Source organism: Coloeus monedula (genome assembly GCF_965178545.1).
Source record: "Coloeus monedula genome assembly, chromosome: 21".
Taxonomy (NCBI): Eukaryota; Metazoa; Chordata; class Aves; order Passeriformes; family Corvidae; genus Coloeus; species Coloeus monedula.
Window position 1 is genome coordinate 4,932,162 of NC_138801.1, and position 27,720 is coordinate 4,959,881.

At 43.5% G+C, this 27,720-nt stretch overlaps 1 protein-coding gene across 1 annotated transcript in view; it reads right to left on the minus strand.

Moving 5' to 3' along the window:
* ABL1 (ABL proto-oncogene 1, non-receptor tyrosine kinase) overlaps positions 1-27,501 on the minus strand; it is a 77,110-nt gene extending 49,609 nt beyond the window's left edge. The window contains exon 1 of the mRNA XM_082295037.1: positions 26,468-27,501. Coding sequence (XP_082151163.1) covers positions 26,468-26,603 — 136 coding nt within the window. The 5' untranslated portion in view covers positions 26,604-27,501. The remainder of the gene's footprint in view (positions 1-26,467) is intronic.
* Between the last annotated feature and the right edge of the window lie 219 nt (positions 27,502-27,720).

The following is a 27,720-nucleotide window of genomic DNA, read 5'->3' on the forward strand; positions in this document are numbered from 1 at the left end:
ATGCAACAAGGAAACTTCCACTGTAATGTTTAATCAAAACACTGTAATGTTTTAATCGAAGGTTGCATTAGGTGAGGAGCAGGCCCAACATCAAAATCTCTCTGTTGCCTTCAGCAATCGCATTAAGCTGGTTTATTCTAGAGGAAACTAGCCTTTACCAGGTTTTCTTTCTATCTGTTTTATAATCCTGCAATAGAGCTGCAAATTAATAAAAGAACCACTAAAAGGGACAGTTGTGGCCTTGGCAGTGCAGGGTTAATGGTTGCACTTGATCCTGGAGGGCTTTTCCAACCTCAACAATTCCATAATTCTGTGAAAATCACTAGCGCTTTGACTTCACTGGGTACCTCCGCAATTCTGCTCTGAACTGAACACAACACAAATTATCTCATTTTGCAGCACACCAGATTTCAGAACCCAAGAAAATTGATCCAAAATTCTTGAGATTACTGATTTGCTTCAGGACTATCACTGCTAGAAAGGTTCTCCTGGCACCAGCAGCATGAAATCCACTAAAATAACTTAATACTGGATGGGTTCATGAATGTTTCAACAGGCAAAGTGTTGCCGTAGAGCAGCACAAAAAGAGCAAACTTAATTTTTTATTTTATTCTACTGCACTGATATTCTGGGAGAATTTTGCCAGATTTGAATGGAAAGAGAAGATAAATTGGAATGATTCAATGAAGATATTCTGTGATTAGTCCAGTACAGTATATATGCTGGTCTCACCAGCTTCTACTGTGCAGGAAGATTGACAGATGAGCTTTCCCTGCTTCTCCCTCTATTCCTGGGTTAAATTTGGCTATCAGTTATTAGGTGTGGACCAGCTACCATGCAGACACTACCCAGGAAACCTGCCTGAAACATATTTTCTTCACTTGAAAAAAGGCCAGCTAACAAATTCACTGTCTAGAATAAATTAACAAAAACCTCACCAGCACCAGGATTGTGCCTTTGCATGGAAAGATGAGCAGCATGGCCTGAACAGCCTTTAAGACACTGCTCACAAGGTGTGAACGTGTGGATATGTGTCACCCCTGGTGACAGCCTGAGACACATTGCAGTGATGGAGACCTGCCATTTACCGCGTTTGACTGCTCCACAAAAAAGTCCCACCAGCACATGATATTCCAGGGAGTGATTTAATGAGAACTGATAACACGGTATTTAGAGCAAACTGGCATTGAGGAGCTGAACCCCTGCACTCTATCTCCCATGCAAACAAATCCCTGAACTGCATCCTCCTTTACTCTGAGATTTGCTGTGGAAAAACACACACTGGTCAGTTGAGCTCAAACCTTCCTTTAGTGGTGATGATTTTATTTTAAAAGACTGTCACCAAGTGGCAGAGCTCCGAACGGCTGCACAAGGTCAGCAGAGCTGCAAACACACCATCAGCTGGAGCAAGACAACCAAAAATCCACTGTCCCAAGACATCTCAGCACACTGAAGGAAATGTCGGGATAGGTCGTGCAACTAACCCAAAATAAGCCATGGAAAAAAAAAAAATTATCTCGGAAAGAAACTTCAAATACTGCGAGGTTTGTTCGTTCAGTATAAAACCTGGTAGATTCAGTTTCTGATCCTTTCCTTTGAAGCACAAAAATCAGTGACAACAAAGCCTGATGACACTGTTTCATGTGAAACAGCCACCCTGGGGGCTGTAAAACAAAAAGAAGGAAAGACACAGCCTCCCACTTTAATCTGCAGTTTGAGTCAAAATGCAATGTTTTATACCTGACATGAAGTGATACAAGTTATTTTTAACTATTATACTTAGTGTTTTCCCAAAGCACTACAAAAGGCAATTTTTAAGAGTACATACATCTACGCAAAGCAGGCATTTGAGGATTCATCTATTAATCAAGCTGGAGCCTGGCTGGTGAAGCTGCTGGCAAAACCATTGTGCCCACAGGGATGGAAGACTCCTCAGCTGCATCAGGCACACTGTGATCCATATAGGAAGTACAGGATCGATTTGTTTCATCCCATATTTGTAAGTAGCCATCTGCACTAAAACAGTAGCCAGGCTGTGCTTTTTGTTACTCCTCCCAGCAAAAACACCACAGTTTCTCTTTTAAGTTGCTTATGATCTTAATTCATTTGAAGTTGTGATCTCTCTACATGTAACTGAAGGTGAATAAAGACAGGGAAGGGCATTGCCAGGAACCACCAAGATTTACATCAACAACAACCAATTTTCATGGGTTACTGCTTATATACAGACTATATCCAGAGAACAGAGACCATCAGAGCACACTGATGGAGCACGTGATACCCAAGTAGTCTCTTGACAACTGCTGTCAGTGCTTTAGAAAGAGCTTTGATGCACCATCATTAAAGCTACATCAGCTCTCTGGGTCTAAACTTGCAGCAAATAACAGAATCACAGAATACTCTGAGTTGGAAGGGACCCATAAGGGTCATCAAGTCCTGAAGCTTGGAGATAATTTAGGCTACCTGTGCCTGCTTTCCTGTTAGAAACTTACCTTCTAGTTTATTTGGGGAGTAAACTGAGTTAACATGGAATTTTCTTTGCACTCTCTATTCGTTACCCAGAAATCCAAAACAGTGTTAAAGATCTGGGAAGGCCTTCAAGAATAAATTGGAGGTAGTGACTTTCTTGCAAGCCTCCCAGCACAAAGCTGATGTTTATTTAGGCCCGCTATAGGGTTTTCTCTTCAATCAACAAAGTTTCCCATCTCTCAGAAGTTACAGAAGTTTGACAGATTTCCATCTTCTGTTCCAGGCTGGCAGGCCCAGCTGCAAAGGATTCACCAGCTGCTGGATTTACCAGCTGCCCACAAAGGAATTGCTCTGAACAAAGAGAAGATGGTGCCACATTTCTTCTGCAACTGACAGCGTAGTTAAAAACAGCATCACCTGAGAGAGGAAAACATCAAATCTGCAAACTGGAGTCTCTGTGCTTCTGCTGTGGCTGCGCAATGCAGTGAAAAACACAGTCTGCCAGGCTGAATGAAGCCTGGTATTTGTTACAGCACAACACACCTGCATGCCAGGGCTGAAAACAGGTCGGTTTAGCTGCCCCTTGGCTGCTTCCAGCACCGGAGTTGGCTGCCACAGCCACAGGGAACCCATCAGACCCACACTCCAGGGCATTGACACAGACAGGGACATCTGTGGATTCAGGAGGCTGGGAGCACCAAGGAACCCAACTTGTCCCACAGAACCCACAAAACAATGATTCCACTTTACTAATTGCTCTATTCTAGATCCCAAAAATGATGCAAAAGAAACAGCCGCCAGCCACGCCCTGAAATAACCCATCATTTCCACCATCCTTCTTGTCTCTCTCAAAAAAATAAATCCTCCTGCCATAGCAAACTGATCTGGAAGCTTTACAGCTCCTGAAGGAAATCTTGCCTCATGCCTAGAGACCTTTAAAAAAGCACTGGCAGCAGAATAAATTATTTACAGTACTATTTCTGACAATATCATCTCCATAAATGATACAAGATTGAAGGGTTTAAAAATGTGTGCGTGTGGCATAGAGCCCAAGCATGTGTCTGATAGAAATATTGATTAACTCTATTTCTACAGACTCTGTAAACAGTCTGATGAAAACAGAAACTGCAAGTAGATTGTTTTTTTTCCTTTACTGTAAAGTAGGACAAAGCAATCACTCCACCCGTTCAAACTAAGCCAAATTAAAGCAGTTTTGGACATTTACAAAATTATTTTCTCTTTAAAGCAATTCAATCTACATGTTGTTTACCTGATTCTAATTCACAATTTAGTCCATTTCCCCAGAATAACTCAGTCAGTCGAGGCTTCTGGCTTGCAGCAAGGTTCCTGCTGTTTACTTAAGTTTTCCAGCTGGGTTGAATGATATGCAAAAAGGTCTGAGGACTTGCTGGAGGTCATACAGAGAGGAAAGTCAGTTGGCTCCGCTGGCGTAATAGCCCTGCACTTTTACAGCTCCCAGGACTTTGCTCTAAGCACCAGGCTAACCTTCTCATCAAAAGATATTAAATCTGTTCTCAACATTTCAAACATTCCCCTGTTCTTAGGAAAAGGCACTTCCCTCCATAAAGAGTTTGAAGCAACCCTGCTAAAGGGCGCGATGAAAATCTGAAGGCACTGAGTGCACATGCTCACAATTACAAAATTCAGTGGAAACTGCCAATGTGCAGTTTTCCATTTTCAACAGCAGAATTTCAAACTTACTTAGGCAAGTAATATAAAAGAAAGGAAACTGAAGAGGATGTTTAAATAGAGCCTGACTATTTTGTTTAAAGGAGCTATTTTCATTTTGGCTAGAATTTATAGGGCAAAACATCCCAGGCAATCCATAATGGCCATCAGCCTTCAATTCATCCTACTCCCTACACGGCCAAGGACAATCCAATGCATTCCCTGATGCCTCTGTTCCTGCAGAGCCACAAGGAAGGTAGGGAGTTCTCCCTCAGGTTTTCTCACCCCTGCAATTCCACCAGGATAAACTGGTCTGCTAAGCAGGGCTCTGGAGCATTGGAATGGCTGCAGAGCTTTTGATTTGTGATGTTTGGTGGCGTTGTCCCCAAGCAGCAGCAGGGGCACCAACCACTAGAAGAGCAATTCACCTCTCTTGTGCCACTGCAAATGTGCTTGACATAAACAACACCCCTCCTCCCCGAAGCACTGACAAGACAAAAGCAAGGGCTGTAAACTCCTATTTGAACACAGCACTGACACTAAGAGAGATTAACAATGATATTTTGGAGAAAAGGCATTTTGCTAGCAATTCAACACCCACTCCCATCCATCGGGGCAGAACCGTTACAATCCATTCTCCAAGAACTGCAGGGCTCTCCAGCAAAAGACCTTCCCACTTCATCGCTTCATCCCAACTGGCCTCTTGCCCTTCAACATTTATACTTCTGTCATCTAAAACCCACTGATTTTCACTTCCAAGCTCTTCAAATTCATGCCCTGATGTTCCTCAGCTCCTCTTCTCTTCCATCCCAGAATAATTCAGGCAATTGTACTTCTGAGATCTGCTCTGCCAGCTCAGCTGTTCTAATGCCCTCTGGCTCCAGTGTGGCTCCTCAGCCCTTTCTTTTGCTCCTCCATTGCACCAATATTGCATCAGCTCCCATTTCTCAGTTTAGTATTCTTTAAACTTTCTTCTTCTTTTCAACCTTCACAGTTTATTCTCTTTATTTTCTCCCAGTGTTCCTTACTCTATTCTCCTAATGGACATCACCAATTAAACCTTAATTATATCTCATACCAGCAGCTGTTCTCAGGCTGATGAGCACACTCTAGAAGAAAACCCAAGGCAAAAGGTCTTGCCTGTTAGACACTTTGCTATAATCCAAAGGTCACACATACAGACACATAACCCAGTAATTTACACTTACTCCAGCATTACAGGTTTCTTTTTCTGTTTAAATTACTTTAGAAGAGGTTACCCTACCCTTAACAAGGTTAAGTATCTTTGCATGGTGAAGACTGCACACGTCTAAAGCTTGGCAAGCTGTGTTGCTAGGACAGCAGTGCTGGCTGGCTGGTTCAGCACATCAGTCACAGGATGAGTCTTTTCTAGGTGCCATCCCCTCCTGACACAGCATTCCTGCTGTGTCATGGTGGGCTCAGGCCCTGAGCTGGCCTCTAGGCTCCAAGCACACAGTTAAGCAGGCCTTGAGTCTGGTTCTGGGGTTACCATGGTTCTCCAGCCTGACCATGAACCAGCCAGGACAGGGGGTGGGGATGGAGAAGCCAAGTTATGCCAGGAATGAGCCTGGGGAATGCAGCAGAGGTCACATTGCAGAGCGGGTACCGACACATGCCGCTCGTTCCAGCCCGCAGCTCGCTGAAACTCCTGGATGGAGGGCTCTCCCAAAGCCTGGGAAACTGGCAGTGGGCGATGACCTGCACCCACTGGATCCTCATCCTGCTTAGCATATGCCAAATACAATAAGACGCATTAAGTCAAGTCTTCGCTCTACCCAGCGCATGACGTGATCGGCAGAATAACCTTTTTTCCCCCTCTAATTCTGCTGATAGTATGCAATTCTGTTCATCCCTTTAGCCTTAGCCAAATATTTATGTCAAGCTGGGAAAAAAATGCCAGGCACAGAGCAGGGGGCGGAGGGAAAGCAATCTAGAAAAGGCTTATAAACCAATTTTTGTGCATAAAGAACTAACTTCTGCACAGTCATACTCAGATTAACAATCAGGTCCCTATGCTGGCCATTCCTATTTTTAATTAACCTTCAACAGGTTAAACAGCCCAAGATAAAGCTTTTAGATGATCAATAAGCCTAGGTGCTAATTCCATACACACAACACAATTGTTTTACTGGGTTAGGATAAAACCTCAATTGCTTGTTAGACACAGCAACTACCCGCTAGCGGGGGGGCAGATGGACCCTAAAGTAGTAATGATCCCACATTCATGGATACTCCAGCCTCCCTGAACTGCATTTGATTCTTCAGTCACACTGCTGCTCCCAGGCAGGGATCTAACACATACATCACTTCTAACACTTACCGGGTTCTGGATGAATGGGAAAATTCATTATTCATTTAATTTTAAGTAACAGCCAAATGGCCCAATCATCAGCAGAGTGCCCCAATGCTGTGCCAACACAGATGAGGAACAGCTTCTCTCTCATGCAAAGAGCTCAGCACTGTAGCTCTTGGGGTAAGAATATGCCATCATTTTCTTAGGAGATTCAAAAGCAAAAGCAAAGCCATAAATTATTTTCTAATTGTTTAGCACTGAACAAAGGCAAAATGGGCCTGCTGTGTCGCAACTCTTCCAAAGGCACACGTGAATAAACAGGACTGCTGGAAGCCTAACAAACTGACAGCCCATCCCAGGGAACACAAAGAGGAATGTTTGCCTAAACACTGTCTTTCAGCAAGACTGTAATCAAAGAAAAAAAAACATGTATGATAAGAAAGATTCCTGGTGGTTCTGGCACAGTGATTATTCTCTACGTAATTGGGAAAGTTTTGAAACATTTGACTATGCTGTTCTGATGGCATGCTTTCAAAAAACGCTAAAAACCCAAATGGAGTAGTTCAAACAGCAAACAAGGCCCCAAACCAGTTACTAAACCAAAGTACTACAGATTGACAGGAAAAAAACCCCACACATTTCTTCACATTTTCTGCACTATGAATGAAGAGATAATGGAAGCCTGTGCAGATACCTGGTATTAGCCTGTCCACAGGACAGGGGTGTAACTATTACAAGTTGAAATAATCAACTTGCTTTTATGGAGGAGTCAAACAAAAGGGCAGAGAGGGGAGCTCCAGCTGCACATCTCAGCAGCAACAGGACTGGGCAATGTGACACCGTCAGGTATTGTGGCCTGAACACTGGCTCTCCTGTGAGGAGCCCAGGAGGTCAGTATTTGATGGCTTTGAAACTGATCCATGAGCAGTTTGCAGGAAATCAAAGAGCCAGAAAGATCATGGAAACAGGAAAAAAAAATCAGGAAGAGCAATACTACCAGTCAAAACAAGTGAGTAATAGAAAGAGAGGAGGATAAACTGGCCTTCTCCTTCCTAGAGAAGTAGGAAGATCTTGCTTAAAAGCTTCTTAGAACTATGGGAGCACCATTTCAAAATCCTATGAAAAGACAGCATGTCCTGAGAAAACTATGTTCTCCTCACAAAAAGATGAGTCCAATCAAAATTGCTCCTGAAAACCCACGGATCATGGGTCACTTCTGTACTGCTCATCAGCTCTCCCTAGGGACAGCTGCCTGCAGGGAAAGGATTTACCTTGGTACAACTCACCTGTGCAAGGCAAAGGCAGCACAGCCTATGCACACAGGGTGTGGGGTTAAATACAAGCTAATACTGTTCATCTGAACTAGGCCAGAGGCAGCTGTGGGATATAATGAGATTGTGACAGAAAGAAATGCACGGCCTGAACCTCTAAGCCACAAAACTGAGCTAAGCCAACAGTTCATTAGTTACTTTTTCTAAAACTGGTGGAGGCAGGGAGGGTGATGAATATCTACTGAAATATGAGCTAGATCACTCAGCAGGTATTTCTCAGATGCATGGGAATAAAACATCCTGCAAGGCATTATTAATGTTTATTATGTAGGTCTGTTACAATACTGTTTGTCACCAGCTATCTTCAACAGGCTCAACACCCCAGCCAGAATTAGCCTGGAGTTTTCCAGAAAACAAAACATGTGAGTGCACAGCCTGAAGGGGATCTCCCCCAGGCAGAGCTGTGCCACTGCTCCAGCAGTGAAGTCTGTAGACTGGCACTCCGCAGACTGACGCCCACAGAACCCCCAAAATGCCTCCACGTGCAAAAGTGTATCAGTGAAAGGAAAGGAAATGCACAACCCCTTTCATCAGTCATACTGACAAATCAGAAATAACTCAGGATATCTTAATTACAAAGCCCAAAATTCCCTTTTGTGGCTCTCTGGGAGTTGTCAGAAGGGAATCAATCCTTCAAGGGAAAGGAATGAGCTAGTTCAGGTTCTTGGGGATGATAAAGGGGCCACAGATGCTGATTTTAACTCAATAAGAGCATTTTAATTAATCATTCCTAAGAATAAACTTTTCTTTCTACACTGTTATTTTATTTTCAAGATGCTTGCTGTCCTGTAACAACTGGAATAAAGAGATCACCCTGAATTTTCCCACTAGCACCCACAAGCCCTCAAGTAGACATCCCAAACCCATATACCCTGAGTTACTAAACCAACAGTCACAGCACATTTAAGAACTCCCTGCATAAAAGCCCTATTGAAGGCAGTTCTGCAGAGGGACCCTGCACGTTGACCCCAGACAGACGTGGCTTCCCTGGCCTGAAATGGAGAGGTCTGGCATAAAAAGGTGTTTTGTCCAGGAGGCAGAGAAACCCCCCCAACCCAAAACACACCTCCCACAAACAGCTCTACATCATGCAGCTCTGCAACAGCAGTGCTTTAAGGCATTCACAGAGTGAAACAGCCTTAGGAAAGCCTGCTCAAGCCTCCCCAGAGCAAACAGGGATTCCACCAGTTGCCCAGATCTAATATAAGCTGTAAAACTAATTTCAGCTTCGAACAGGGAGCCGGCTCCTCTCACTCTCTCTCTCTCTAATTGAGTAGGAGAGCAAGCCATGGGGACAGGAGAGGAAACCTGCTCTTGTCCTCTCCCAGGTAATGACATGATGGCAGAGCGTTTCTATCAGCTCCCCAGACTTCCAGAGCACCATTCATCAGGAGAATGGACCAGGAGAACAATCAGAAATCCATTAGCAAACTGCAGCTCCGCCTGAACTCCTGATCAAATGTCACAGCGCTGAATGGCTTCTGTCGCTCGAGAGGACGGAAGGATCAGGGAATTGTTCCAAGGCAATAAAGATATTATTACAATTTTTAGCTTTTATTAGCATGAGGGCAACCATTTGCAATCTACATTGTGCCTTTAGGAAAGTTTCTCAAATCCGGGACAAAAGCTTCCAGAGTAATTAAAATGGAAAGAGATCTCCTCCAGTACCACCAACTGGCACCACAAGGAAAACAGTGGGGGAGAAGGAAAAGCTGGAGATGGAGGGAGCGCTGCTGGATGGTTGTGATCAGTGCTTTTACTGCCTCTATCCAGCAGCCAGGGCTCAACTAGGAAATACTGCAAACTTGCAAGAAAATAGCAAGAATTACCAACGCTGCTATTTACTAGCAGGGGAGTGACCCCACAGGAATAAATCAGCTCATCAGCAGCATTTCGCCCTGCTCTTCTGCAGGCTCAGTCCTGCCCTAAGTAACACTTCATTGTCCACCTATCACAGCAGGAGACAGAGCCAAAACCAATCGGCTCAAAATCTACCCGAGTTACTTCTTCCCTCAGATGAAGTGTGATCAGCCCATTTAAAAAGCAATGCAAATAACCAGGTTCATAAATACGTTTATCCATTAAAGAGTCTGCACCATCTCTCTGCAATGTTATTTACGTGTCTGAAAGCTGTTATCCAAGCTATTATCCAGCACAGAGACTAGAAAAATATATTCTGAGTGTATTAGCAGCATATTGAAATGATTTGTGCAGATTCCTTCCATTCAGATACTGTTGATGCTTGAAATATAATGAAGGGTCTCAAACAGGAAACTTGCACATGTACTATAAGCAGGGAAAAAGCAATAATTAAAAAAAAATTAGGAATTCTCCAGTGCAAATATTTCCAACTGCAAACTGATTCTCATTATCTTTCATCTGCCAGAAAACCAAATTAAAATATCAATCAAATGTAGTGATCCAGGTAAAAGTCTTAAACTGCATCTGTGGTTCAATAACAGCAATTACTGTGTCACCATTTTCAACTCGTTGAGCTCCTCAAATGAGATCAGAAATGACTACAGAAAAAAATCCAACAACACAAAATCTGAAAACAATCTGTCATCTACAAGACCTGAATTACATTTGAACAATGACATTTTTGTCTCCAAAACAGGTAACAGCAAAATGAAATTAAGGTTGTCAGCACTGCTGTTAAGAAACATTAGCCATAAAAACTGCTACTGTAGAATTTTCATTTGGTTTATTTACTAGAATTTTTCTTTTTTTTCAAGAGAAAATCAGTCTGAAGCTTTGAAGTGTGTGAAAACAACATGTCAGTATCAGATTCTGGAGGAGGAAAGGCTGCTGAGCATGGCTGAGAGACATTTACTGTGACACTGCAAGTCCACCGTGGGTACAGTGTTTGTTTTACACCAGGGTACGGAGCTATCACGAGTTACACCCAGGAGTAGATCTTAAAGCTCTGTTTTCCACCAAGACAAGAGGAAATGCATATCCAGCAAAACAACACTTGGATCCACATGAGTCCCAGCAACTTTCCTTCGTCTGTGCTGATCAAACCATACACATAAAAATTAAAATACTGTCCAACAATGGAATGCTAGAACTAGCAGCAAAACTCTTCCTGCAATGTGCAGCTCCAGGTCTAGCTGTAGTCCCAGTGCTTTTCAAGTTGAGATTTCCTAAGGAAATTCCCTACAGCAATACCTCCAATATTATCTTTATTCTGGAAAAGCCACTTAGGGGTATTCAGACTCCGATCTCTCCTATGCCAACTGTCGGCTGAGCGTGAATCCTCTTTAAAACAATAGTTAAGCACCAATGGAGGAAGGGTAATTTCCTTACTGGTACGAGGTCTGGTTTTCCCATAGCCCATCCTGACAGGGATCAGCCATCACAGGCATCCAAGAACTGTGGTGTGGCTGCTACCAGATGAGATGAGCTATTAGTTATGGCCCAGCTCCTACAGGACAGATGTCCTCCCTGCAGTCCATAAGCACAGCCATCAGCCTTGCAGACAGCATCAGCAGCTGGGGAAGTGGGCAGGACACACTAAAATGCCCTTTCTCTCCCTAAAATGGCCAGAATCCTTCCCTCAGGCACCACACCCACGCTCTCACTGTCACTGCCTGTAGATCTTCAGGGACTCCTCTGCCAGGGGTTTCAAACCGACACCTTTTGAAGTGCTACGTTCATGTAAATAAGCAGTTTTTTTAAGAACGAATTAGTTGAGCATATTCTATGAAGTTATTTCATTTGTTTTTGGTCCTGTTCATTTATTCCAATCTGCTGCACCTTCCCTTGGAGAGGTTATTAAATGCTCTGCTAATGGGCGCCAGCACTCGTTTAATTCTTCCTAATGAATGTATGAGTGAGTAGTGGAAGCTATTATGTAGGGCTTAATAAAGGGCGGGAAGGAATTTCCTAAAATTTATTGCCACAGGCTGCTGCTTGAAGATAAAATAAATGGTAATTGCTTGGAACAGGAAAGAGGAGGATGATAAAATGTCCCCAGACATGAGGTAAAAAAAATACCAAGTGCTCCGAACCAAAATCTCAAAGCCCGAAGGATCATGAAGACAAGATGGCCTCCTCCAGCTTTAGCTTTTTGATAATCCTTAAGACTTTTCCTTTGAATATGGATGCTGAAGGATGAACTCGATCTCAGATGGAATGGTTATTTTATGACACAAAAAAGACATATTAAAAAAAGGCATTAATTCAGACTGCATCTTATGAAAATAGTATTTGTAGGAAAGAGACAATGTAGAGGAAATGGAAGGACAATGTTTCTGGACTATTGAGTCCAGAAATACAATTTTCCCTCAAATACAGGCTTTGAAGATTGAAGGAGACATGTGTAACATTTTGCTACAATTATGTTTCTTCTTTCCCATCGGTGTGTTGGTCAGGGTTCATGGAAGAAGAAATATTGCCAAGACATGAACCTGTGCATTGTTTCTTCAATTTCTGCGTCTGTTTGTTAAAGGAGATAAAAATCTGCAGGCTGGATGAGAAAAAGTGTCTGAACTGGAAGTCCCCAGTGCCTGTCCTGCTCCAAAGTGCTGCAATCACACCGCCAGCCTCCTGGCAAGCTCCAGGTCAGGCCTCAACAACTGGTGAGAACAAAGTGGAAATCTAAGCCCCATCCCCTGTAATTGCAATGTAGGAGAAAAACACCGGTTTTCAAAACAAAGCTTCTCGTTATAACTCACAACAGCCTCCTGTCCACATAATCCTTCAGGCTTCGTTCAGACAGAGGGATCCAGTCATACAGATGAGTTTGGCTAAAAACTTTGATCCATCTCATCAAGAAAGCTAAAAGTTTCCCAAGAACAAGTCTGATTTTCTGGTTCCACTGAGCTGTTGGAGGGGTATTTTGCACCTTAGAGACTGCAAAAGTGTTCTCTACCATCAGGCTGTTCAGGAGTTACACCAGTTATAATTACAGAAGCAGTGATCAATAGCTCAAGGGTCACAAGCTGTGGTGGGAGAGGAGAGCAGGGATGTCAGGGATGTCTGGATGTCACTTTATCCAAGTGCCACCGGCCTTTCAAGTCCAGCTGTCCCAAAAAGGACACTGCCAATCTCTAAGGACCATCCTCCCAAAATGCAGCAAGAAGGAACAAGGACAGGAAGATGCCAAAATATTGATTTGAGTGGGCAAAGCAGCCATCTCCCTTTACTTAAAGGGGCAGAAAGAAAGAAATACTATTTTCAATAGTAAGCTAATATATCCAAGAATTTAAAAGCTGACCTGAGAAGAAAAACAAGATTAGGTTTGCTCTTTTTTGCTGCTTTGCGAAGACAAAGCCCCTCTCAGAAAACCACCATTTTTCATGCCAGCTTTAACTATCTTAAAACCAGGGAAAAAAGGATAAAATCCAATTTTTCTTTCTTAAATCCTTGGCAGGTCACCTGCAGGAGCAGGCCAACAGCTTTTCTAGGAGGCAGTAAGAAATTAGTACTTTCTTTTCTAAACAAGGATTTCAGTGGCTTCAGCTCAACAGCAGGATTTCCATAGTCTTACACAATACAAAGGAATCACTCAACCTGCAAGAGCATCCAATTTGAAAACGGACAGTTGTTTCTCCAAGAGAAAAAGCAACGAATTGATAGAGACAAAGAAAACCAACAACAAACAACCCCAAAATAATCAAAACTAATAAAAATAATCCGCTTTAGCACACTGGAAGACAAAAGGTGAGCAGTTACAAGATGAGTGAAATATCAGGGGATATACAACACAGATTTTTGAAGGATCAAAAAGGATCAAATTTGGGTGGCTATAAGATAGGCATCTACTAGAGAGCATTATCCAGGAACAGTTTAATCTTCCCCCACTCCAATGAATAAATCAAAGCCAAATAAACGTGCACAGCATTCTATTTTGGCATCAATACCTGTACAAAAGGCAGAGCTTCCAATCTAAACCAGCAAACACAAACTATTCCATCTCTGAGGACCTTCAAGCACTTCCACACTTTTAACCCTCTTCCCCTCCTAGGAAGAAATCTTATAACCAATTTATATGGGTTACAGAGCAAGAAGTTGCAGCTTTATGATGATAAAGAACATGAAGATGAAGGATCTGGTTTTGACTTAGGAACAATCCAAGCAGGTACTTGTTAACTACCCGTGATGCCATTCCCTGCTGCAAGGAATAACACAGCATTTCATCTGCCTCAGCACCGGTGCACCCCTGGAATCACTCCCTACACAAACCTCAATTACCCAACCTGAAAATATACATTTTACGTATCCAAGGACAATCCCAGCACTGAGGGGAAATTACTGAAAAAAATCTCAATTATTCTTTGCAACATAACACTGATGTTGGGAGCGAAGAAAAAGCTGCTTTTCTTTCTGTATTATTTGGTCTGCATTTGGTAGCACATCACAACTGTGTGCAAGAGCCAGATGTGGGAGGAAAAGTGGAGGTGGCACAAGGGAAAGCAGGATCCAAGGCCCCGGTCGTGGTTTATCTGTGGTCTCACAATAACAGGGGCTCTGTCACCCAGGCTGGCTCGTAGCCACCCCCGCAGCAGGAAGCGGCAGAAGAGCCCGGGAGAAGCCGTGAACATTTCCATGGCTCTCCTCCCCCATCCCTGTTATCTGCTTTTACTTGTGCATCTCATAAAACACCCCCAGGCCAACCCCTGGCAAGGCCAGCTCCTCAAGCCAAAGCTTCATAAAATATCCCAGGTATGATCCCGGGCTAAAAGCAATTCCCTCACCACAGCTGCAAACCTTGGATGCTCAGATTGACATGTCAGCCTCTGAAACCAAGAGTCAGGACGGGTGGTTTGTACTCCAGAGGAGCGGGAAGTGCTGCATGGCATGAGGAGGTGAATTCCAACATCCCTGGCTCCAGCGGGGCTTTGTTTGGGCAGGAGCTGCATTCACACAGCTTGGCCCACCTTGGAGTCAAGGTGTAGGTACACTGACAGAACTTAGCAAAAGCTCTCCCACAGACCACCTCCTCCACCCCTTTTTTGCCTGAAGTATTGCATTCAGATTGGTTTTTTTAAACACTTTTTTTGATGGGGAGAGAGGCACAAGGAGAAATGTCCAATATACTCAAATCCAGTTTGTTGTAGTCAAAAGAAATCCATTTGTTCAGCTTTGCATTCAGCATCCTTGTGATGATGATTTTTAATAGCACTGCTTATCTGGATCCATTTTAAATAATTCAGAATTTGGTTACAAGTCAGGAATGCACCCTGCAATTACCTTTTGAGTGAGTCCTCTCAGGTAAGACCTTACTCTCCAGAGGAGGCTGCAGAGCTCCCCTGGACTCATCCCTTATGGATCCTGCACAAATTGACACCTCCACATGGCTGACCACGGATACCAGCAGAACACACTGCAGCAAGACAAAGAGAATTCAAATCCAAGTGTGATTGTGTAAGACTGTAGTAAAGAGGTCTTGGAGTAGAAAACAGCACCTTTACTTGCGCAGGGTTAGTTTTACTCCTAAAAATTTAAGAAGTTAGTACATTTTTAAAATTCAGCTGCTAGCAATTCCAATTTGAGAATCATAAAAAGTACTATATTAATAATTGAAATGTAAAATGCCTGTCTGATTCACTCCAGCCCTCAGTCCCCCTCCCCAAAGGGCTTGTTTGCCTTAGGGGAGCATTTCACAAGCAGCACATCAACTTTCTGAAATACAACTTCAGCAGATGAAAGCCTCATAACCACAGAAGAGCCGCCGTCCTTCTACAGCTGGAATTTTAAAAGCTGTGACATCCATGGAGCAATTTAAAGGTAGAATGGCCAAAATAGTTCAGCCCAACCAAGCACTGTGGCTACCATACCATGTAGTTATTTCAGAAGTGGCTCACCAGCCATCTCCCCATTTCAGCCACAACATCCACCCTTTATCTCCCGGCAGACAAAGTTCTGCCGCCGCCACCGTGACTCATGGGCACCGGGGTGACGAGGCACCCTCAGCACCGGCTGACTCAAGACTGTCCACGGCCATGAAGTGTGCCTCATTCCAGGGGCTCCACATCATCCTGCTCCAGAGTCCTGCTGAAGCCCACCACTTCCTAATTTGGGAACGCTGCAGATGACATAGATGTCTGAGCTGGAAAGCGACTGCTCTGTTGGTCTGTGTCTTTCACCTCAATGTTTTTAATGCCTCTGTAGTTATGCAGGACAAAATGATGTGGGCGTGGCCAACACAATGCAATATTCACTTTTCTGGGGAAAAGTAACCCAAGTTAACAAATTAGAACAAAAACACTTCACTGGATTTGTGCTACTTATTCCTATGAGTGGAATGTAAATATTTCAAGTTAACATTTCACGGTTCTTTGAATCCTTACCTGATAATAAATGCAGCACTGATCTATTTTCATTTAATGTTTTTCAAATCCTGTGTTTTTAACCACAATTACAAAGTCACACTGCTGCTCAGTGAAGTTCACAATTCCTCTCAGGAGAGGTCAGCTTATCAACATTGCAGCAGGTCTTCAATGAAATGTCATGCACTGCCTTTGCTTTGCAGAGGCAAAACTGCAGTCACCAAGATGATTACATTAACATTTCAAGCTAGCATTTGCCTCCAAAAATCCAACCTTTCTCATTCAAATTCATCCTTTTGGTTGGCTCAAAATATTACCTGCTTAAGAGGTAGCTGAGTGTGTTTTGCTAACCAGCCACAGCCTTCAGGATTTGGCCCTCTCCAGACCCACTGCTGCAGCAAGTCCACAATTAACTCCCAGATTATGTCTCCAAGTTGTATTTAGCAAGCACAACAACCCACACCACACCTGGTGGTGTACCTGTGGTCATAGAAAGCCTTTTCTACCCCCACTTTTCAGCAGAGCAAGGTAAAACCCACCAGCAGTTCTCACAGTGAGGGCTAAATTAGACTGAAGCTTCCCCAACACATTTTTTTTTTCCTAATGACATGGAATTTGAAAGGTTGAGCAACACTTACACTGTCTAATGTGATCACCTCATAACAATAATTACTACTTAATACCTGAAACATGATAGCACCTTGACATCCAAACCTCAGTGTGGGAGGCACTATTTAGACACAACAGACAATCTGCAGAGCCCAGGGAAATTGCAGCTTCTATATGAACATCAACAGTATCAAATGATGGGAAGAGCCTTGTCTTCCCTCCAGTTCATTTCCTGTAAAGGACATCTATTTTCTATTAAATAGCTCCACGTTGAGAAAAAAAAAGAATGTATATAGCAAACACATTTAGTGCAATCCATCAATAAGTCTCGTAAGAAGTAAAGGTTTGGCTGCAGAGACTTTTAAATGCAGCTTCTTATCTATCCAGCTAAATATATTAAAGAAGAAATAACAGCTTGGCATTCATTCAAAATTTTTCATTTGAGCTTTCCTAAGTTATTTGCAAACATGAGATGTAGCCAGACAACAATAGCTCTAATAGCTGTTCCAGTTATTCAAGCTAAAATGGGACATCGTTTTTAAATGAACATTACATGTAGTCAGACTTACATAAGGAATGAAAAGAACTTAGAGCCAATAAAAATAATAAAAATAAAGCCCAATTTGCACATACATATTTATAGCTTAAACTATTTTGCTAGATACACTAAATATCTTCATTATTATAAAATTCTCCCACACAAAAGAGATTTGAGTAAAATAGAGTATTACTAGATTACAGCTTTGCTTTTGTAAGCATTGTTAAGACTTCATAACAATTTAACTCCACAATTAGCTCTGTGAGAGCAATTCTGACATTCAGACAACACCAACTGTGTGAATAACTGTCACAGGCTGAATTTGTTTCCAGATATTCCCTCAGCATCCTTGCCAGCAAAAGCTCACATTCACAAATGCTGAACTCAATGCTACAAGAAGATTTACCAAATCAGTTTCTAAACCAAGAGGAATCTAATATTTAATATTAATATTAGGAAAGTATTTCTGTTTTTAAAAAGTCAGTGCAGCATAACAAAAGAAGTAGGGGAATTAGATCAAATGCAGAAGATATCAATAAGTGAAAAGGAATGCAGAACTGAAAACTATTTCTTTTTTTTTTTTTTTTTTTGAAACAAAGAACGGGCTGAAATGGAGCTTGAGGAGATGAGGGAGCAAGATTTTCCCATTAACAGTGAAAGCAAACATCACCTACCAACCTTTTTTTTTCATCAGCAAGTAGGCACACAAAGATTACAGGTTCTAATAGTATCTAAAAAGACTTGACAGCCACAATTTCTGAAACCCACGGTTGTCACTTCTGACCCTGATTCTCACCATTAAACTTTTGCTCATTTCCAAGATGCTTCTCACTGCAGGGATTGTTTTAATCAGAGCAAGTTAGTGAAGAGTCACAGAAGACATCTGGTGGCCAGTGCCCCAAATGACAATTTCATTTGCTTTACACCTTTGTAATAAACCTTACATTTTAATTAAGTAAATAACCTTAAACACTTTAAATTAATTAAATAATTTTATTCACAAGAATCCAAGTGAAAACAGTTGTGTTTACTGCATAACAGCCCTGTGATAACCCTCTGTGGTCAGGCCAGGAACTGAGAACTTGGGAACAGCCCTTCATCAGGTATGTTAAATGAGGCAGAACCTAACAAGCAGCCTTTGAATTTGGGCAACTTGAACATGAATGACATAGCAAACATTTCCTGAAAGCCCAAAGAATTTCCTATTTAAAGTTTCCATGTCTTTATCCCACTACCATTTCACACATTCAGCCTCTGGAAAAACAACCTTGTTTATTTTGGGAACACACACACACAAAAAAAGTCCGTGAAATAGCCATCAGTTCCCCCAGGTGTGGATTGGCAGGAGATTAGCTCACTGGGGTCACTATAAAACCTGACAGAGCTCATGTGTGTGTGTTTTGGTAGATTCTGGATGCGCAGAGCAAGTGAAATTTCCTCCTCTACAGCGTCAGTGTGACGGGAAACACAGGGAACATGCCCAGGTCACTGTACTTCCAGCAGAGATGGACATTGGACAGGGAACAAACAGCAGGTCAGCAAACGGGGGAATCCTGTCCTCCAGCAAGCCTTGCCATCCAAAACCCAGGCATTTAACAGGCAGCAGAGTATGTAATTCAATAAAGTCTTCATCCCACATTATTCCCCACTTTCTGAGGCCATCACTCCCTCTTTGATGCAAATGTGGAGTGCAAACCACAGCAGAGGAACATTGAGCCTTTTACTATTTCATGAGCTCTAAGGAGAGACTGGACTAAAAAACACTTGCTACTGCTCAGACAGCACTTCAAAGGAGGAATCTACAGAGAGGCAGACTGGACACAGCTCAGGCCCCAGGAAGATGTGGCAGGAATAAGGTAGGAAAAGTCAGCTGAAATGATAAATGCACCAGAATGCCTTAGAAAAGCGTCACTAATGGATAAGCAGCTTCTCAAGGCAGGCGACGTGTAGCAATATTGATTCTTTAATACACACAATGAAACCAAAGTCTTAATGATTAATAATCTGTTGTGAAACTCTATTCATTAGGTAAAAACAGTGCTCAGAGATGACACAACATAAATCAGGCAGTCTCCTCACTCATGAAAGAATGATGAGCTCGCTTACGTCCATGTAAATTAGCAGCAATCACTCTGCATAAAAGCAAGCTCCTGCTTTTCACAACCCAGCTGGTAACAGCCGGGAAAAAATGCTGGGAAAAAAGAAAAACAACACATGCAAAAAAAAAAACAAAACCTAAATCTAATTTCAACACTAATTTCAGAAAGTACTTAAGCAAAAACTAAAGCAAGCTGGTATTCAGGACACACTTGTCCCGGCATTACAAGGAGATGCGTGGAAAGGGATTCCTCCCAGAGCACAACACACCATTTTAGCAGAATTATATCAAATTTTGCCATGAGCATGATGAAACTTCCAGCCATTTCACAAAAATTTATACTTAATATCTAAGTGCAATGCTCGCATTAAACACAGAACTTTAAAGAAAGGCCAAAGTTAAGAACTAAGATCTAAGTAAGAACTAATTTAGTTAAGAACTAAGGAAAGACATTGCCTTAGGCAGCTTTACTCACTAAAATTGAATGTTCATTACCTTTTTGCCCAAGAATCCTCCTTAAACCAATTAAACGGACACTCTGGCAAGCAGATTAATAACCTCTACAGATTGTTTAGATCGATCTTCAATCAACATAGAGCAGAGTAAGAGCTGACTGATGAGAGAGTCACAGAAGCAAAGAAACAAGAGTCCCTCTTGCTTCTGCTGGAACTGCTCTGGATATTCCTACAGCAATGGACTTCTGGGATTCACAACAGACCTTTTCTAAGGAGACTAACTACTTCTCACAAGAATGGCACAGCATGGCTGAGCGCTGCTGGGTGCAGACACCGGTGCTCCTCACACAGCTCTTAACAGACACAGCAGAGAGAAGGCAGCCCCTTCCCCTGACAAAGAAAAGAAAGCAAAGTCCATCTGCAACAATAACTCCAGAAGGCCATTAGCATTTCAGACACTTCCTTCAGTCTCTGTAAATGCAAATCAGAGTGTTTTATACAGCTGAAAGAGATGGCACCTGCAACACACCCAATGTCCACCCACACAGTACCATGGTCATCCAGGTTTTAAACTTTACAGGGTGGATCAAGTACACTGAGGGAGCAGCAGGAATGTCCTGGTGATGCTAAAATACTCCAAACAGGGCTCAAAACTCAAGGCAGGGTGCTATGAACTTTACTGACCACAACACTGGTATCAGCTGGGTGTTAAGAGCTGGACTAACTCCTCCAGCCCTGCACCACCCCTGCCTGATGTCAGCTAAGAGCACTCCTCACCTGGCACCTGCCAAGGCACTGGTTACAGTCCCATCCATACCAGGGCTATCAAAACGCTATCCCATTATTTCTTGTCTGCTTTACCACAGTTCCTACAAGCACAGCTGGAAACACATCCCTGTTGTTCCAAGGCACAACCCATCAGCATCCCCACCTTGAAGTGACAGTCAACAGCACAGGACTTTCCAAGGCCACTTTCACCTTTCTGCACCCTCATGATTTGCCACATGCCACAGAGCCTGACCCTGAGAGCACCAGGGATGAAATCCAGGATTGTCAACTCTCAGCAACAGGACTGTGTCAACTTCACACTTTCAAGCTTAAGATTTAAACTTTCCAATGTAAAATACTGTGAGCTTGATGGTAAATGTTGAGGTGTGCTGAAGAGATGATCACCTACAAGGAAAGATTTCTATTCTAACACCCTGCAGCTTTCTCTTGCCTCCCTGTCCTGATTTCCTACCATAGCCTTCCCTATTAAAAATTGTAAATAAGAAGCAGAACTAGCATAATCTGTTCATGAAAGCCTGGCATATGAGCAACTGCTACCTATTTGTCATGAAGGAGATCAACTGCTTAAATATGGCAAGTTATCAAAGATTAGTCAGTGCACAAAACAGAACTGCTTTTGCCCAGGAAAAGGATTAGCCTTTCCCCATCATCATCATCATCCACCTCGGTCTGTGGAAAAGCAGTTTAGAAAGTCTTATGTCTCTTTCCAAACATATTCCAACCACAGATCAAGTTTTGTGGAGGAGCTTCTTAGCAAAACCTAGTGGTATTTGATAATTGGAGCAGTCAAAAATACAGCAAGCGTTTTTTATCATGAAAAGGGATATAGTCAGAGGCCATAAACAAATCTGCATTCGGCATGCAGCAGATGTCAGCATTAACCAGGCTAATACTGAGGCACAGTGAAGTTGGATACAGAAGCAATGATCCCAAAAGCCAGGGATAAGTCTCTCCTAATAGAGATGGAAATTGAAATTTGGGAGCTGCCAAATCTCCAGCCTAACAATGAAGAAAGTTTTGTCAGTTCAGAACGAAGACCTGAAATACTGAAGGCAGACTCTAAAAAATGGATTCCAATTAGGCCAGTGCTAACAATCCAATTTCAGGTGAATGGTCTAAAGTGGAGTCCACAGTAGTAAAGCAGTTTCTTTGAAGTCTCAGGTTTTGCAGCTGGTGAAGCAGACACAAAGTATAAAAATGCCCTGAGGTACAATGGAAAGAGATAAATGCAGCGGGGTTTAAGTACATGGGTTTGAAGAAACAGTTCTAGTATGGAAGGAATCTCATTTAAATAATTTCCATGTATGGGCAATTGACTATCTAATAAATGTATATTGCATATAAGGAAGACATATTGAGCTCGCCTGTAGGATAAAGGATAATGAGTACAAAAATCAGACCTTGAAGATGATCTTGTTCCAAAACCCTGCCATGGGCAGGGACACCCTCCACTACCCCAGATTGCTCAGAGCCCCATCCATCCTGGCCTTGGACACTTCCAGGGATCCAGGGGCAGCCACAGCTTCTCTGGGCACCCCGTGCCAGGGCCTCCCCACCCTCACAGGGCAGAATTTCTTCTCTAATCTACCCTCTATCAGTTTGAAGCCATTTCCCCTTGTCCTGTCACTCCAGGCCCTTGTCCAAAGTCCCTCTCCAGTTCTCTTGGAGCCTGTTTAGGCACTGGAAGGGGCTGTAAGGTCTTCCTGGAGCCTTCTCTGAGGCTCTGAACACCTCCAGCTCTCCCAGCTGTCTCCAGAGCAGAGGGGCTCCAACCCCTGGAGCATCTCCATGGCTTTCTCTGGACTCTTTCCAACAGGTCCATGTCCTTCCCATGCTGGAGACAGCACTGCAGGTGCAGTATCAGCACAATGGAGTAGAGGGGGGAGAATCTCCCCCCGTGCCCTGCTGCCCACACTGTGGGATAAGCCCAGGATATGGTTGGAACTGATTATAATGTAATTTATTTGCTTTCACAATTCAAACACTTGAAACATGAAATCTAACAGCATAAAACAAGATATATTATTAAACATAGACCCTTAAAATTTTATTCTTAATCAATAATGTAGGAAAGGGTACTTTTAGTTGTTGAGATTTTTCCCCACAGTGAACTGTATAGGGCACATCTCCAACTGGCAGCTGTGGCAAGCTGGTGCTATGGATCCATTTTGCACAATTGCTTCCTAATTAAAGCAGTAAAACTTTCAGCACCCTTGTAAGAAAAAGAGTTCAGATCTAATATGACAGAGACTGTAGTTGGCTGACTTCAGCTATATTCAGCACTAAAGGTATAAAAAAATGGACCCAGTTCTGCAGTTTATCTCTCTTTACAGTGAGGTAAACAGCTCATTTAAGCTTCCCTATCACTCACCTGCTGGAAGAGAAACTCTAAGACCACATTTTATCACTATGAAAGACTATGAAAAGGCCATTTTTGTCTGAGTGCTTTATCAGTTTCTTCCTCACCTCAGCATCACATATGTAATGATTAGACTTCATTTTTTAAGCCTTCAAGTGCTGCTTTTGCTTGGAGATACTGTTCAGCCAAGATGCTTCAGGGAATCTGCTCATCATTCAGTGCAGCAACACCTCCACAAGACAGTCAGAGAAGGTGTGGTGTTTGCCAGTCACTCCAGTCAACTCCTGCCTACTCTGGGACCAGAGCTGAGCCCTGTGGGAACACACCTTTCCTTTCAGAAGTTTGAGTTTTGCCGAAATTAACGTTCTGGAAAGGCACAAGATACACTAGTGTGCAAATTTCAAGGTGCACTGACAAAGCCTTTCCCATTAACTGTCTCTACTGACCACAGCTTTTCCTTCAGCTGGATAGTCCCAAAAAGCAGTGACTATAAACTCATTTCTCACCAAGCAAAGCAGAGAGAAAGAAGCAAACTTTGCCTTTATAATTCCTCTCAAGTTCAAGCTTGCAAGCAAAATGTGAGCTGGAGTAATCTGCAGGGTGAAATTTGTAAAATCCCAGCAAGAGCTACTCTGCTGCCCTGGGTAACGACACGAGCATGAACTCCAGCTTGTAAAACACCCTCCGTGGGGAAAGTAACAGCACAAAGAGAGAAGACCAAAACTTGCCCATAGATTACTTTTTTCCCCTTAAGGCACTCCTCAATTGTCAGCCCATGACAAAATTTAGAGCCTTTCTGCATTATTCTCACAGAGCATTTGAGCACCAGCAGAGCTGATTTCTGGCCAGTTGCCTCCTTGGCTTTTCAGAAGCCTCTCAGTGTGTTGCTTTGGGTGCTACGGAGAGTGCGACAACCGAGAAATGGAATTATTTTCCTGAAAGTTATTTTGCCTTACGCAGTTAGTACCTGATAATATTTACTAACCCTTTCAGCTAAAATCTGAAGCAGTCCAGACCTTCCACTAAGTGCCTGCTGAATGAGCCTCACTAGGACTTTGCAGGTAGTGGTCTCACCAAAACGGGATCATGAATACCTTTATAAAAACACAACCCTAAAAGGAGAGCCCTGCTACTAAAAGTTCCACTTCTTTTGTTTGTTTTATCATGGGCTTTAATATACAAGAACTTCAGACAAGTACATTTAAGAATTCACCTGTCTCTAGGGGGTTAAGTGGCCCACCATGGAATTTCTTCTTAAGCATTTCTTAGTCACGAAAAGCCAGAAACACGATTTTCTTGGGACAGACTAGTACTCACAGTGTGACAGAGAAGCCAGATACAGTGTCTGGTGTTTAGAAGAAACTGTGTAATGACAGTACTGAAAGGCAAACGTGCAAACATTTAAGCCCTGAAAAAACACCAATTTTATTTTTAGGAACAACAGCCCATGGCACATTATCTCAACAGGACTGAAGGCATTAAATACTGATCTGTTCATTAATTATAAAGTATGTCAGTCTATGTATTTCAAAGACATACTACTGAGAGGAAAAGGAAGAGCTTTCTAAAATGAACTTTCTTCCCCTCTTAATTTGTCCAGATATTTTAATACAGCATTTTTCAGGACAGGAGCAGCCCAAATACAAAAGAGAGCTAAATAAAAAATGGTGGTACTGCCTTCTACTGCCAGGACTTGGAAGAACCTTTTCATCCACTCAAAGGAAGAAACTTTTCCTCATGTGTATAAGCGAGGCTGATCTTTTGCAGTTCTCTTAACAGATGTCCTAGCCCTGATGTCCTCTTTCAAGTTTATTCTTTTCTAAATCAAGACACCACAGTCTCTCGTGGACATATGGCACATGGACATTAGAGATGCCATTTTTCCTCGTGAATGTGCTGGGATCTGCTGACCTCAGGTCACACTGGCAAGAAGTTACCATCTGCCTATTGCTGTTAGATGATCAAAAAGGAGCGTTTCTCGCCCTTCTGCTACAGCAAAACACCAAAGGGACTAAGAATATTGTACTGCTTGCAGCTAGTGCTCTGGCTGTATCTCATCTGACCTTGAAACTCTGTCCAAAGTAGGAAAAGCAGGAACGGAACTGGGGGTGGAGGAGTGGGTATATCACAGGACTGAAAGCAAGGAAAAATCCAGCAGCAGGTTTAACATCAGAGGGCCAAGTCAGCCTTTATACTCTCTAACCTTCCCTTAATTACCTCAAGTTCCTCAGCACACAGAGATTGTAGGGGAAAATAAAACACTAAAGTAACTCAAAACAGTATTTCAGCAGAGCAGTACAAACATGGGATCTCTGTGTGTTTGTTGAACACTGCAGAGAATTTCTTGGGCCCTTCTAGAAACACAGAATGAGAAAAAGTTTGAAAGCAAAGCCCTTAAAAGTAAGAACAAACCAAAACTTTTCCTGTAACTAGATTCTGTTCTCAGACACAGCAAATATTTCAATTTTTAGTTATATGAAGATTACAGATGCAGTTTTGTTTTGTTCACAGATAAACCTCCTCTGCAGGACAAAACTGTTGCAGAAGCTTTGTCAAAATCACATTCTCCAGCCAAAGACAGCGGCCAGCAGCACATCATCTCCAAGAACATTAGAATTTTAAAAGTGTTGTGCAAATGCAAGGATTACTGCCGAGAGTTTCAGCAAAACAATGCATTTCTGCACCTCACTTCTGTAGAGATGCCTTCAGTTTACAATTTCTTTGTTTTCAGGGTGGGTTTTTGTTTGTTTTTTGTTATTTGGGGTTGGAGGGCAGTTGGTGTTTTTGGTTTTTTGTTTTGTTTTGTTGTTGTTGTTTGTTTGTTTAAGGAAGAAAACATTCGATGCAGTCACCAAACATACCTCTGAGTCCCACTGAGTTTTTCATCTGGCTTCTTTTCTAAGATTCTGAACTCCCCTCATACTTTGCAGCAAGTGACAGGGTTGCTCTACCCCAAATTTTTGGCCTCTAGCACTTCAATCCATCACAGCACAGATGAAGGTTTAACCAGCTATGAGAAATCACTAAACAAGGGTGCTCCAAATGCAACAAGAAACTCTTTTCACAACAGCAGTAAGTTCACAAACTTTCCAAAATAAGGGTTTTTTCCCTTCCAAGTAGCAAAGTCTCTTCGGCAAAGATAATTAAAGAACACCTGTCACTGACCACAGCATCACCACTGGCTGAGACTGGTCTGTACCATGACACAGACAATTCAAAAAGGATCAAACACTTTCCCAGACTGCAAACCAGGACATAACCAATGCAGAAATGAGATACCTGTACATCGTTAAAAAGTTACTTCCTTGCATTTCACTTTCAGCTGTACAATAACCTCACCTTAGGTTTCAGGCAATCTGACCCAAGTATTTTCTTAATAAACAATCACAGAAGAGTTGCATTAAGCAGGAAGGGAAAGAAAACAAGACTTCCATAAAGTACATGTCTGCATCTGTATCTGCTCTGTAGTCTTGAATAAATCAGTATTGTACCTAGCTCAGCAAACCCAAATTAAACCAAATACCAATTGAAACTTCTCACCATGTTCCACGAAGACGTTGCAGTGTGGGCCCGCATGCCTCGATGACTCCTTCTTCCCTGCTCCTTTGATGAAGTGCAGGGCAGGCAGACTTGGCCTCCTTTGGTCCCCAAGAACTTTTCCAGGCTGCTGCCCCATAAAGTAACTCTGGGCAGCCTTTCCCAGGACGAGAAGTTTTTGAAGAAGTCTGTGATCCCTGATCTTCCAGGCTGGGAAGGAATTTTGAAGGAGAAGGTATTTAGGTGGGTGCACTGGCCGCACTCACGGTGGGATAAAGTCACTTGAGGTGAAGAATTAAGACAGACAAATTCCTTCAATGCTCCTGAAGACAGCAACAAGGCTCCTTAGGTGACTTTATGCAAAAAAAACCGAGTAAAAGTTCCAACCGCTCAGCAATGACCAAGCATTACCAAAGTTTCAGGTTGCCATCTGTAGTGTGTCTTCCACCGGGTAAAGGAGAATTAGTTCATCTCACAAGCAAGAAACCACACATAGGCTCACCCAGGGCAGGAAACAGCCATTCCCACCACAACCAGTGTCAAGGTTTCTTTTTTTTTCCTCCTTTTCTTTTGCATAGCATTGAGTTAGCAAAGGCCAAAGAGCCACGGATTTGGCTTCAAGTATCGCTGAAGTCCAGCAGGGCCAGGTGCGCTGGAACCATGTCAGCTCTCCAGGCGAAGCAGCAGCAGCTCCGGGTGGGCTCCGCACGCTCCCTGGGGAGCGGGGATGGGACGGGGGCTCCTCGGTCACCGGGCTTCGGCTCCTTCCACCGCCGCTACCTCGGGGCCGGGGGGCCCGGCGGGGCCATGGCGGCGTCGGAGCAGCGCTGGGGCGGCCGGGCCGGCGCCCCGTGCCCGCTGCCTCAGGCGGAGCCGGGCGCGGGGCTGCGAGGCCGGGGAGCTCCGGGAGGCCGGTTCCTGCCCAGCAGCCGGGCCAGGGCAGGCGGGGGGGACCTCGCCGGCCGCATCCCCGGGCGGGCGGGCGGGCGGCGGCGGGAGCGGGGCCAGGCGGGAGGAGCGGGGCGAAGGGCCGCGGGTACCCCGGGGCTGCGGGACTGGCGGGGGGCGGCGGAGGCGGCGAGGGAGATCCCGGAACCCCCGGGCCGGCGGGCGGGCGGTCACATCCCCTTCCGGCCCCTCCTCCTCCACCGCCCCCGCCTCCCGCCCGGCGCTGCCTGATCCTGGCCCAGCTCCCGGCTCCAGGGACCGGCCGGGCGGGGAAGGGCAGCGGGGAGGGTTCCCGGGGAGAAGCCTCT